Raw genomic sequence first — 13,785 nt, forward strand, 5'->3', positions numbered from 1 at the left:
ATGAGGCTTAGCATCAAGAAATAGATTGCCAGCAGACAAGCAGTTTTTGGTTCTGTGGGTGAAACATCACTGCTGACACGAAACTGTCAGTTCCCTTAAGATTATTTCCATCCCGTGGAATATTGCACCAACTAAATACCTCATATACAAACCCGTGCCAGCTTATTGACAGCTATCCAATTAGTCTCATTTGCCCAGTATTTATCATATTGCTTCTTTGAGTGTATAATCAGTTCCCTTTGGAAAGCTGCATATGCGTTGACTTCCAAGATTCTTTCTGACAATGCATTTCATACCATCTTAACTGACGGTGGAACAGAAATTTCACATCGCCTCAGACTCTTTTGCCTTTATTTATTCTCATCATGATTTTGAACACCTCTATGAAATCACTTCTGCTCTAAAGAAAACAATTCCCATTTCTCCAGTCTCTCCACATAAACTGTGATCCCTCATCTTTGATATCATGTTTGTACACCTCTTCTATATCCTGTCCAAGTTTGAGAAGAATTCCGCCAGTGTTGCACAAAGAAATGAACACACATGGTCCAGCTGAGGCCTAACCAGTGACTTACAAAGCATTCAAGGAAAACTTCTGTATTTTTGTATTGTTAAGTGTTCACTAATGAAGTGAAGAATCCAGTATACTTTTTCATTTTCAAAATAGCCTTCCGAACTCATCCTAGATAATGGGAACTGCAGATGCTGGAGATTCCAAGATAATAAAATGTGAGGCTGGATGAACACAGCAGGCCAAGCAGCATCTCAGGAGCACAAAAGCTGACGTTTCGGGGAGGCCCGAAACGTCAGCTTTTGTGCTCCTGAGATGCTGCTTGGCCTGCTGTGTTCATCCAGCCTCACATTTTATTATTCCGAACTCATCCTGTTACTTTTGATTTAGGTAGATAGACTCTCAATTCTTCCACCCAATCCCCCAACCACCCACAACATCTTTCCTCACCAATTCTAATTCTGGAAATATGAACTGATCCACAACTTGGTTATATTAGTCAAGTTAAACAGATATTTTCCTATCTAAATAATTAATAAACTACTTATCCATACCTTCCTCAGTTTGTACATCAGACTAGTAACTGGTCCAGGCTATAGTGAAATAAGTGATTAGAATATATTGTAACGGTGTGCAGTACGATCAGAATTTTAAAATTAAACCATGGCTTTATTCACACCCCAGATTTTGAATACATAACACCACCTGAAATCACATTGTAAAGAAAAAAAACAAGAGACAGATCACTGACAATTTTTTTTTATTAACACCAACTGTATTTTAAAACAAAAAGCACAACGAGTATTTCAGGGAAGCAGTTTGACAATTAGTTCGATGACCTTCTCCAAGTGAACTGAAGCCACACTAAATATTGGATTTATGTTAAAATGAGGTACAGCCCATTCCTCTGAATGCTTTATTTTGCAGGGTTAGTACATCTTGGCGCATTCACTCTCAGGTTAACTCTACCATTTACACTGTCTTTTCCCAATAGCCCCCACCCCCAGTTACATGCCAGTTCGAACCAGTTTTAAGGCCTTCAAATATGGATATATGTAAGCACAGGAATCGGGACTGACTTTTGTTGCTATTCTCTAGTGGTGTTCCCAGATTAAGGGGCTTTAACTCTGTTTTCTCAAGTATTAAAGTTATATCTTTTCTTTAAAACAATTTATTTCTGTGCTAAATTGCAATTTAACAGTGAAAATGGCCCCGGGTATACACACCAAAAATTCATGCATCCTATTCTCAAAGGTCCCTAACCCTTTTTTTAAATGAAAGCTCTAATACTCTTTTTTTTTAGATCTCCTATTTTTATTCAATGTGGCTGTTACTGAGATGTTTCTTCCTCTTTATGAAGGACATCAACGGTTAAACTGAGGCCTAGAAATAATTAAATAAGAATTAACTTGCCTTGGCCAGAGAGGAGAGAAGGAATTACATTACCACAATATAACCAGCAGGCTTGCTTCAGTGTTCTAAGTTGTCACCAATCCAACATTATATTAAGACTGCACGATGCCATGTCACTGTCTCCACACACAAGTCACTCCAAACAACACATTTCGTATCAGGTGCCAGTAGCTTTCTGTTCTGTTTTCAAAATGAGGTATTAACTACATTCATTTTCAACCAACGTTAATAGGTGACAGGTTCTGGCTGTGAAATATACTTTCAAACTCCCCTCCCCACGGCAAGGCAGTGGGGTGATGCTGGCTCAGGGGGTCTTTTGATCACACTGTGGGGTGTGCCCCTTTACGCTGCATTAAAAATTGCTGGATGGCTTCTGCATCACGCTTTAGCCAGGCTCCGTTCAGCAGGACGTTCTCACATGACTGTTGGATGGTTCGCTCTGCAGCAGGGGCTGGATGAGTCTCAAAAAAGCTCTGAAATTCAAGAGACAAGGAGATGATGATATGTCAACTTGCACATAGATGATTTTCCACTGGTGAAAAATTAAATCAGTACTCAGACTAACACAGTGGCTCACAAAATGGGGACAGTGTAGCTTTTATCTTAGAGGACCTATGCGCAAATATTTGAAAAAGCTTCAAATTTACCATCAGTTTTCAATTGCAATGTGTGTTGTGGCACCATAGTTTCCAGAGAACAGGAATAGAGAGTTGCTACACTGTAAGATAACAAAGTGTGGAGCTGGATGAACACAGCAGGCCAAGCAGTATCTTAGGAGCACAAATCTGACGTTCTGCACCTAGACCCCCTTCATCAGATGAAGGGTCTAGGCCTGAAACGTCAACTTTTGTGCTCTTAAGATGCTGCCTGGCCTGCTGTGTTCATCCAGCTCCACACTTCGCTATCGCTGATTCTCTAGCATCTGCAGTTCCCATTATATCTACTACATTGTAATTTGTTTTTAAAAGAAACTATATTATCTAGTTTTCTTTTGATGGACTCTAGTCAGATTTTAAAATGATTGCTATTGAACAATGGAATGAGGAAGTTGACTGCTTCCAGAAACATCTAGCAATTAACAGGACGAAAGCAAACCCATCTGCTCTTAAAATGTGACACTTCTTACATGTATTAACATTTCAGTCAAGTAAACATGAATGACAAGTAGTCAAAACGTCTACCTTAGCCAGCTCTGAACAAAGGTAACAATCAAATACTGGATGTAATGCAAATCATTCCACAGTTATCTGCTGCAAAGAAAAAGCAAAAGCTTTTGACCAGAGGATGTAAAAATCCAACTTGTTAGCTGAATGACTGAACTTGATGCACTGACTGACGTTAAAGCAATACACTTTGGATGCTGGAAATTTAGAACAAAGCAAAAGTGAGAAACTCAGCAGGTCTGACATCTGGTGTGGACACAGAAACAACAGTTAACATTGCAAGTTTGATGCAACTCTTCTTCAGTCCTGATGTGCTAAGTTTTCCAACACTTTTAAATGGCATGACTGAAACTGCTGGTTTCTTTCATTCGCCTTGAACTTGACAGGTTTGTCTGTAACACCTGAAAGGTAAGCAGCCTCAAGCTTAGCTAAATGCCTGCCTCTGCTCAAAAGTTTGATCCCTGAAAATAAACCAGTGTTTCACCTGCAAAGTGAACCGATTTCAAGTTTACAAATAAAACACTTTGATCAGCAAGTCAACTGCACTGAACTCCTACAAAAGGTTATAAAGTGTAAAGCTGGATGAACACAGCAGGCCAAACAGCATCTCAGAAGCACAAAAGCTGACGTTTCGGGCCTAGACTCTTCCCATTATCTCTCCTACAAAAGGTTGTTGTGTACAGTCAACTGAAAGACACTCAGCTCAACACAGACTTAGCGGACTCTAAATCACAAACTAATTCTGATGTAAAAATCAGATATACAGCATGGAAACAGACCCTTCAGTCCAACCTGTCCATGCCAACCAGATATCTGAAATTAATTTAGTCCCATTTGCCAGCATTTGACCCATATCCTTCTAAACCCTTCCCATTCATGTATACATTGAGATACTTTTTAAATGTTGTAATTGTACCAACTTCCACCACTTCCTTTGGCAGCTCACTCCATACAGACAGCACCCCATGTGTGGAACAGTTATCCCTCAGGTCCCTTTTAAATCTTTTCCCTCTCACCTTAAACTTATGCCCTCTAGTTTTGGACTCCGTACCCTGGGAAAAAGATCTTGTCTGTTCACCCTATCCATACCCCTCATGATTTTATTATGTTTGGTTTTCTCTTCTTTCTTTCTTGGATGCATGTTTAACAATGTGGCTTGAACCATTCCTCTGTGTTTTGAACGTACTGATGAGTGCGGCACGGTGGCTCAGTGGTTAGCACTGCTGCCTCACAGCACCAGGGACCCAGGTTTGATTCCATGCTTGGGTAACAGTGTGTGGAGTTTGTACATTCTGCTCGTTTGTGTGTGGGTTTCCTCTGGGTGCTTCGGTTTCCTCCCACAGTCCAAATGTGTGAAGGCTAGGTGGAGTGATCACGGTAAATTGTCTGTGTTCAGGGATGTGTAGATTAAGTAGGTTATGGGGGAAAGGGTCTTTGTGGGCTGCTCAGAGGGTCGGTGTAGACTTGTTGGGCCGTTGGGCCTTTTCCGAACGGTAGGGATTTGATGGTAAATTTTACTTTGGTTAACCCCTAAGAATTTTCTGTGGGCTGTTTCTAAATAAATTTAAAAAGGGTCTGGGGAAACATACCGCTGCTTCTTCTTGGAGAGGGGAAAAGGAATAAGAAAATTTTTTTAAAAATACACATACTTAAGGTCTGGCTAAAACAGGAAGAATAATCTATTTAATGTCTCCTTGTCTGTGCCAGCAAATGTAGCAATGAGTGCACTGCAAGATCCCTCAGACAGTATTGTTGATATGAGGGATTTAAAGCGACAAATATTGGGATGGAAAAGTCTGGTGAGCACCAGTCAAAGTGCCTGATCCTCCTTGGTTAAATTGTATGTATAGTAGTCAAACAATCTAATTGTACTGGGAAAAGCTATCCCATCGTGGCTCAGAACTGTTAAGCCTCACACAGTTATTTTTAGTTGAGATAAAAGTTAATAGGTGATGTAAATGGAGAACCTAAACCCTCCCAAGAGGATGGGTCTGGAAGTCTTCTCGTTTCTGAATGTTTCGCAGACAGTAGAAATTGTTGAGTCTTTGCAATTGCCAAATGTGAGACAGAAGTGGATTCAGTCTTCACTTGATTTTTAAATTTTTTTCTTTCCTTTCTAAGATGGTACTGGAAAGGAGTATTGACCTATCCTCTACTCAACTTTGCTCTCTTAGCAGCAAGACAGAGATAAGGAACTCAACATTGCCAAATCAAATTGAGGACACTGCTTGCATAGAGAAAAATAAAAATGTGGATTTCCAAAAAAAGCTGGTATACTCTGGTTATTGTTAATAAGTTACTCTAACTGAGGGATTTCAAATCCTTAGGACATGTTATGTACGATTTTCAAAAATTATGTTGCAGGTAGTAAATTTTAGTGCATATTTATGATACGTAGCGGCTCCACCAATCTTATCCTTGCTTAAAAGAAAGTCCTAGTTTTTCCGTGTTGCAACCTGAAAAATATCACATGTTGAGGAATATCCTATTTCTGCACTTTTATTCTTTGGTTTGGGAGTAGTAGTGATCAGGTTCTCTTCATAACCATTTAAACACATTTAAAGCGAGATTTAAAATTCATTTGTGGAAATAATATATACCATGATGAATTTATCATTGTCACTTAATCTGCAGTATTCATGTCCATATGTTAACAATGCAATTGGAAACACTTTAGGTACAACAGCAAGACTTGGGGAGAAGGCAGAGAATGGCACTGGTGAATTGTTCCTTTAAAGAGCCCAAAAGACAACAGTCGAATGGCTGTAACTATTGTGATTATGAATAGTGATACCAGCAGAATCTGGAAAATGTTATTTGTATCCAGAATTGTTCAGAAGATTTGGAAAGGAGACAATTAAGAAAAAAAGGCAAAATATCTCACCACAAGTAGCTTAATGAAACCTGCTGGATCAAGAGTATTAGCTACCAGTTAAAAAAAACGTGTATACTAACAATGAAAAACATGAAATGGAGTATAATAAATGAGTTAATACAAAGGTTAAATAATAACAGCTTTCTGCAGTCTGGTCGGCCTCACATACTAATGGAATGTTTTGCACGTTCTGCTCAGAAATTTATACAATTCCGTTCAGTACTGAGTCATTTTTAAAGGTGGATTTTACACAAAGTAGTTTTGTTTTTCAACAGAGTTTATGGCAGAAAGAGAAACATCTCATGCAAACTGCCTCTGGGAAACTCTGCAAAACAAAAAAAATCAATAAGCAATTGATGGAATCATTAATCATTTTACAGTCTCAGTAATTCCCCTTCAGTTTAGACAATTAATTCCATTATAAGATAATGAGATTGCTACAGTTCTAAGCATCCTTTTATGATTGGTTAGAACTCTCAGTACGTGAAATTAGATAACAAGTTGCACAAGGCTGAGATGACCGAACAGTATCTGCACGTTTTAATGCTTCACTTACCAATGAGCAGCAAAAGCATTGTTATAATTTGATCAGTCTGCTATGCCAGATCCTATTCACCCAATTAATCCTTCACCACCACCTGAAGTTAACAGATGGAAGCAGTGCCCCCTCAACTATGCAGGTCCTTCTCCAAAGTCATTTCTATATCCCTCTTCAGGTCAGTTGCTTTTTTTTAAAAAACATGGTTTACATATGGCAGATATGCACACTCTTGCCACACAGTCTAGGATCCCAGAAAAACAATGAAACGTTCCTGCATATTGCCTACAAACATCAATACAGCTTCCTGGACACTCGTTGGCAACTACAGGTATGGTCTCAGAGTTCACGCATTATAGAACTGATGTAGTTCGAAGGGGTCCCCCACCCCCACTTTGGGGATTTCAAATCTATTGCTTAGGGGTCCATCCACGATTCACCAATGTATTACAATGTACTTTCGAGAGATACTGGCAGGTATGAACATTCTGTAAATTGCCAGGGTCTGATAATTTAGCAATGGTCTGGTTTTGCTTTGAAATGAACAGGAGGCATCTAGGAGTGATGGCACACCTGTAGTCAAACTCAGTAGCAAAACAGATATGAAGATAGCAAACTGTTATCGTATTTGTACACAACTAACTTTTCCATTTCATTCCTTGTCCCCCATCAAAAATTCAACATTTGAGACTGATGGAACTGACACAAAACTGGTGAATATTAATCACCATGACTTGGGATGGAAATTGTGGAACATTTATAGTTAAGCCCGAAAAACTGAAAATATATTACACTCAAATAATTGAGAATTTATTTTTACCTTTATGTCAGCAGCCATCTTGTCACCAGCAAAACCTTCGACTGTTAGCTAAATTTGGGAGGTAAAAGATCAGTTACTAAGTGGATTACAAAATATCTTTCTACTGAAGAAAAAGGAATCAGAATTTAGTTGAGAAACTGATCCTGGTGTCTTATATTCTGGAGCTAAGACAAAATATCTAATCTTCATTTTATAAAAAATGGTACAACCTTACTACTATCAGAATAACTAAGTGGAATTTTTCTCGGTAGTCTGAAGATAGGGTAGTGTTAGCCATGGCTGAGTCAGCAGCGTGCTCAGCTCGAGAGTCAGAAGGCTGTGGCTTCAATTACTACTTCAAAGACTTGAACACAACATCTAAGCTATACTCTAATGCAATACTGCACTTTCACACTGACAAGATCCCATGTTGCAATCTCAAGGAGAGGAGGGGAGCTTCCAAGCCTGCTTTAAATCCTCAATGAAGATCATCAAAACAGATTATCACATTTGGGTGAAGACAAATTGCACCTCCTACACGATAACTGTCAACACCTGAACCCTGCAAGGATATGTTCTCAGACCCCTACTGTAGTGTCTGTACACTGACTGTGTTGCCAAATTCCGAACGAATGCCATCTACATGTTTGCTGACAGCACGACCATAGTAGACGGATATCAAATAACGAGTCAGAATACAGGAAGGAGATAGAGGGCATGGTGTCATGGTACAATGATAATAACCTCTCTGACTTCAGAAAGAAAGGAGAACACACCCCCATCTACATCAACAGAGCAGAGGTTGAGAGAATTGACAGCGTCAAAGGAGTGACGATAACTGACCACCTGTCCTGGACTTCACAGACAGGTGCGGCAGTCAAGGTGGCATAACAATGCTGCTTCTTCCTTCGGCAGCTTAGGAAATTTGGCATGACCCTCATCAACTTCTACAGATACACCAAAGAAAGCACACTATCCGGATGTATAATGACCTGGTACGACAACTGCATTGCCCAGGACTGTAAGAAACTACAGAAAATTGTGCACACTGCCCAGATCATTACAGAAGCCAATCTTCCACCCACGGACTCAATTTACACTTCTCATTGCCGAAGAAAGGCTGCCAACATCAAAGACCCACCACACACTGATAACGTTTTCCTGTAACCTCTTCTGACAGGAAGATATGGAAGCTTGAACACACACATCAACAGGTTCAAGAACAGCTTCTTCCACGCTGGTTTTGGTCTCATGAATGGACACTCTAACTTCAAATAATGTTGATCTTGTTAATATTGATCTTGCTTCAGGCATCTCCTATGCAGTGTAACCTATATGCATCACTTCAAAGAAGAACCCTATGATCTCTATGACCTTGCTGACTATGATCTGCCTGTAATGCTCGCAATCAAAGCTTTTCACTGTACTTAGGTAAACATGACTACAATCACAGAATCCCTACAGTGTGGAAACCAGCCATTTGGCCCAACTGCCTCTCTGAAGAGCATCCCACCCAGACCCATTTCCCACATCTAACCCAGCTAACCTAAACATCTCTGAGCACTATGAGCAATTTAGCATAGCCAATCCAACTACCCTGCACATCTTTGGACTGCAGGAGGAAACTGGAACACCCAGAGGAAGCGCACGCAGACAAGGGAAGAATGTGCAAACTCCACGCAGACAGTCACCCAAAGCTGGAATCAAACCTGGGTCGCTGGTGCTGTGAGGCAGCAGCGCTCAACCACTGTGCCAACCTGTTTTGAAACTTATTAATCTGAAGGAAAAGTTTGAAAACTCTGGGCCTCCTCTAAATCCTGAGGGATCTTCTACTATGGTGGCTTCATGTGGAGCTGTTCAGCAAGTCACTAGAAATAGCTGTTGGTCCTGGGCTTGTTGACTAACTATTGTTCTCAGGTTCTCCGCATTATTGTTGCCCCACAACAAAGACAACAATAACTCCTGTTACGGCTGGATACATCAGCCACAATTCCAATTAACTTGTGTGGAGAATATAAGCAGAATGGGTCCTTAGCAATGTCAATCAGCATTTCCATCACTCAAATGACGCTTGGCATTGTCATCCCTATATTGGAACATGGAGGACTTCAAAAAGGAATGCTGAAACCATGGAATACCTCTACAACGACATATGATAGTGGGACCTTTTCAATGAATACACTACAAGCTATATTGTGCAAATACAGTAGGAAATTATAAGGGCAGCATGATGCTGATACCTTGTCCTTGTACCCCAAAAAGGCAATACGGCATAAAAAAGCATGTTGGTGAATATTTACAGTTCAAGATGAGAGGAAATCAGTTCTGTATCCTTGTGCAACATATCAGACCTTGCAGCATCTTTGTGATGCCACGGACGCCATTTTTAAGGTCACCTGTGATTAGTTCGTTTGTAAAGAGATGACGGTCTTCAATCTGCAATAACCAATGACCTGGTTAAGACTGCTTGTGACACTTCATGCATGTACATACTCCTGGCAGGGTCATGAAAGTAAGGTCAGAGGGGAGGAACCAGGCCAAAGCAATCCAAAATAAGTCCTCATTGGCGATTCAGATAAAAGATGTTTGTGGGACAGCTGTGAAAACAGATGAAGGCTGCAGAATAGGGAGATCCCCAGTCATCTAGATTTTCTTGCCTCTAGAAATGGATCTACATCTGTCGAGGACCACATATCTGCTGATGTGCAACAGCATTTCCATATTAAAAGATGTCTTACACAAGGTATGTACCTTAAGGAATACATGGGAAACCCTCACTCAGAAGAAACTGACCTGGAGGAACCTATATGAAGGGAAATAATTATTTGAGAACACATCTCAGCAAGAGAAGGTATGGAAGAGTTGTATGAGAAAGAAATGCCAGTGATCTCAATAATCACATCAAGCTTGCAAACTGGCTGCTATGTTTACTGCATTACAACTCTAAATATATTTCAAAAATACTTCTTTGCCTGTAAAATGCTTTGGGTACTTCCTGAGGCTGTGAAAGGCATGACACAAATGCAAACCTTAGCTTTATGTTTAGTAATCCTCCATCAGATTTACTTGCAACCACCACCAGATTAGCTGCTGTACAAGACAATCCTTTCTCAACCATTGCCTCACCTTTACGTTTGATAGGCTTATTACTAGCGAAGGATTTAACTGTCTCCAATCCAGGAAGACAGTATAGTTTCCACCTTCATTCCTTCAGCTATTTGCTCGACTATCTCACAATCAGATCAGACTGCAGCATATTACGCACCATCTCACTTTCTTGTAATGTTCATCAAAGAACTCTTGGTTCCGACATATCTCGCCGCCTTTTTACCTGCTTCCATTGATAGCTGTGCCTTTGATCGACTTAGGCTGTTCCCTAGAATTGCCACTCAATCTTCCTTCCTTCTCTGTTTCAGAATCTCCTTAAAAGCTATCACTTTGACAAAACCCGTGGTTACAACTGCAAATATCTCATTTTGATTCAGCACTTTTTTCCTAATTACACGCCTGCAAAGTGCCTTGTGATATTCTTCCTTGTCAACATTGCTTTGCAAATGCAGATAATTGTTTAGGAGTGCTCCTAGATTCCTTTTAACGTGCTGCCCAATCACAGTATATTCCTTGGAGAAATGAAGTCCCCAATCAAATTTCTCCTGGGGTGGCATGGGCTCAGTGGTTAGCACTGCTGCTTCACAGTGGCAGGGACCTGGGTTTGGATTCCACACTTGGGTGACCGTGTGGGGTTTGGAAATTCTCCCCATGTCTGTGCGATTTCCTCCATGTGTGCAGGTTTTCTCCCACAGTTCAAAGATGTGCAGGCTAAGTGGGTTAGCCATGGGAAATGCAAGATTTCAGGACAGAATCAGAGAATCCCTACAGTGTGGAAACAGGTGCGTGAGTCTGGGTGGAATGTTCTTTGGAGGGTCTGTATGGACTTGATGAGCCAAATGGCCTGTTTCCATGATGGAGGGGTTCTATGATTTTAAAACTCTCAACTCTACACAGCATTATACTGCTTGACTGTTTATCCAACACCAAAACGTAATGAAAATAAATTTTAAATATCATTTGCATCATTCCCTACCCACTACATCTCTTTTAAAAATACTTTTCCTGGGATATGGTTTTGATAATATTCTCCCACAGGAAGGTAGATAGAAGAATTAAAGCACATAGGATAGGAACTCATGTACTGGCATGTATCATCAACTGGCCAGACAGAAAACAGTAGAAATAAATGGGTCATTCTCACATTGGCATGCAGTGATGAATTGAGTACCATGAGGATCAGCACTTGGGCTCCAGCTGTTCACAATGTATATTTATGATTTGGAAGTGGAGTCCAAAATACATTATTTCCAAATTTGGGATGTTACAAAGTTAAGGGGAACAGTGTTGTGAGGAAGCTACAAACCAGCTTCAGGAGGATTTGAACAGGCTTAACGAATGGACAAAAACATGGCAGAAGTACGAAATCTGAGGTTTTGTACTTCAGTAGGAGAAATAGATGTGCAGAGTATTTAAATAATAAGAAGTTGAAAAGTGTAGACATTCAAAGAGACCCAGATGTCCTTATTTAAAAAGTCAGTGCAGGCTAACATGCAGCTGCAGCAAGTTCTTAGAAAGGCTAATGAAATATCAGCCTTTATTGCAAGAGGATTTGAGCACAGGAGTAGTTAAGTCTTGCTTCATTTGTGTAGGAGCTTAGTTAGACTGAACCTGCAGTACTGTGTGCAGTTCAGTCTCTATGTCAAGATAGATATTATTACCATCAAGGGAGTGCATAAATGCTCATCAGACTTGTTGACTGGGTGGCAGCACTGTCCTATGATGAGAGACTGGGCAAACTGGGAACTGTACTCTGGAGTTTCAAAAAAAAATTATCTTTTTGAAGCTTGTAGAATACTTAGAATGTTTCCCCAGGCTGGGGAGTCTAGAAACAAGGGAAATAATAAAAAGGGAGCCGCCTCTCACGTCTGAGATGAGCAGAAACTTTTTTACTCAGAGTTGTGAACCTTTGCAATTCTCTACTGCAGAAGGCTAAGGATGTTCAGTCTTTTAGTATGTTTAAGGTAGCGGTTGATAAATTCCCAGACCATCAGTGGCATACATGGGTTATTGGGTTTGATCAGCCATTATGCTGAATGGTGGGACAGGCTCAATGGCCTACTCCTGTTCCTAAATTAAATTCAAAGTTCTTATCTTTACCTAAAAATACCTTCATTGGAACTGACTGTTGTTGCTTTTGTAACTCTCTCCCCAGTCAGTGTAACCACTGTGGGGTCTGGTCTGCATTGATCCATGCACTTTTGCTCCATCAAAAATGGCAGTGCCTTCAGCAGTACTGGTCCAAACCACGAATTCACCACACCCCCACCCATCCAAACACTTTTTCAATGTCCATCATCCCCAGGAGCTTCTGCTCCTGCTCTGTCAAAGAAACTCAAGACTGTCTTGGCAGACAGTTCAATAATAAGCTCTGTCAACCCACAAACATCATCCCCCTTCCCTTAAACTATACTAAGTGCTCAGAACATTGCTTTATTTTCTGCTTCATTTGGAAACATTTGGAACGATAGCAATTTGCGGGTACTATATAAATCCAGATTAGTGCTCAACTAAATCAGTGTTAACGGTGTTTCTTCAATTTTCTACTTTTTAGTAAGGACAACTGTAACGTTTAACTTTTTTAAACTTTGTTTGCTTTATACCAAGATTCTGTACCTCGGTACCTTTGTTCCTAAGCTGGCACTAAGTAGTGACCTGTAAACTTTTCATTGTACTTATGTGAATACATGTACCAAAAACCTAATTCAATTCAACTCAACTCAACTGGAGAAGCAGTGGCACAGGCTAAGATAGGGTGCAAGCTAGAGAAGGATTGCAACTTAATTCCATGAGTCCTCAGACAGAAGATAAGTCTTGTGGTTAGGTAATCTGCTAAGGGACTTGCTCCCCACATATATTACCTTCTCGAAGTGAAGGTAATGGTGAGTAAAAAAAAACATGCTGCCTGCAAGAGGACACACACGTCTGCAAGTCTGTTCCGATATTCCTTGAAGAAGTTTTTTTTTTAAATAAACTTGGAGGCTGTACGATTGCAGTGTAATATTAAATTATTCTAATAGAGAGTTTAAGAAAAAAAGCACATTCCTTGAAATCATGACCAAAGAACTTGAGAAATATTTTTATAAGGCATCTTAGATTCCTCGAAGCTGAAGCTTCTACCGTTCAGTCCTAGTTGTTGAGATCACAGATCCGTCTGCTCCTGCTCTGTTAAAGAAACACAAGACTGTCTTGGCAGACAGTCCAGTAATACCATGAATGGAAACATAAGTGTACAGTGATTCCGATAATCTGCAGCAAGCTCAATTTGGGAATCTACATTCCAGCAATGTTTCCCAGCCCCTCCTCTTATAGGACACTTGCAGCAGAAAAATGTAGAATAACGCTGCATACATATAAAAATCTAATAGTTCAGGAATG

General features: G+C 40.3%; 1 protein-coding gene across 1 annotated transcript in view; it reads right to left on the reverse strand.

The window, feature by feature from the left end:
• Window positions 1-1,254: 1,254 nt before the first annotated feature.
• Window positions 1,255-13,785, reverse strand: part of npepps (aminopeptidase puromycin sensitive) — a 215,690-nt gene continuing 203,159 nt past the window's right edge. Inside the window, exons 22-23 of the mRNA XM_048560329.2 lie at window positions 7,321-7,368; window positions 1,255-2,397 (exon numbers count right to left, since the gene is read on the reverse strand). Of these exons, the coding sequence (XP_048416286.2) occupies window positions 2,245-2,397; window positions 7,321-7,368 (201 nt within the window). The 3' untranslated portion in view covers window positions 1,255-2,244. The remainder of the gene's footprint in view (window positions 2,398-7,320; window positions 7,369-13,785) is intronic.

The sequence above is a fragment of the Stegostoma tigrinum genome, chromosome 31 (assembly GCF_030684315.1).
Source record: "Stegostoma tigrinum isolate sSteTig4 chromosome 31, sSteTig4.hap1, whole genome shotgun sequence".
Classification (NCBI taxonomy): Eukaryota; Metazoa; Chordata; class Chondrichthyes; order Orectolobiformes; family Stegostomatidae; genus Stegostoma; species Stegostoma tigrinum.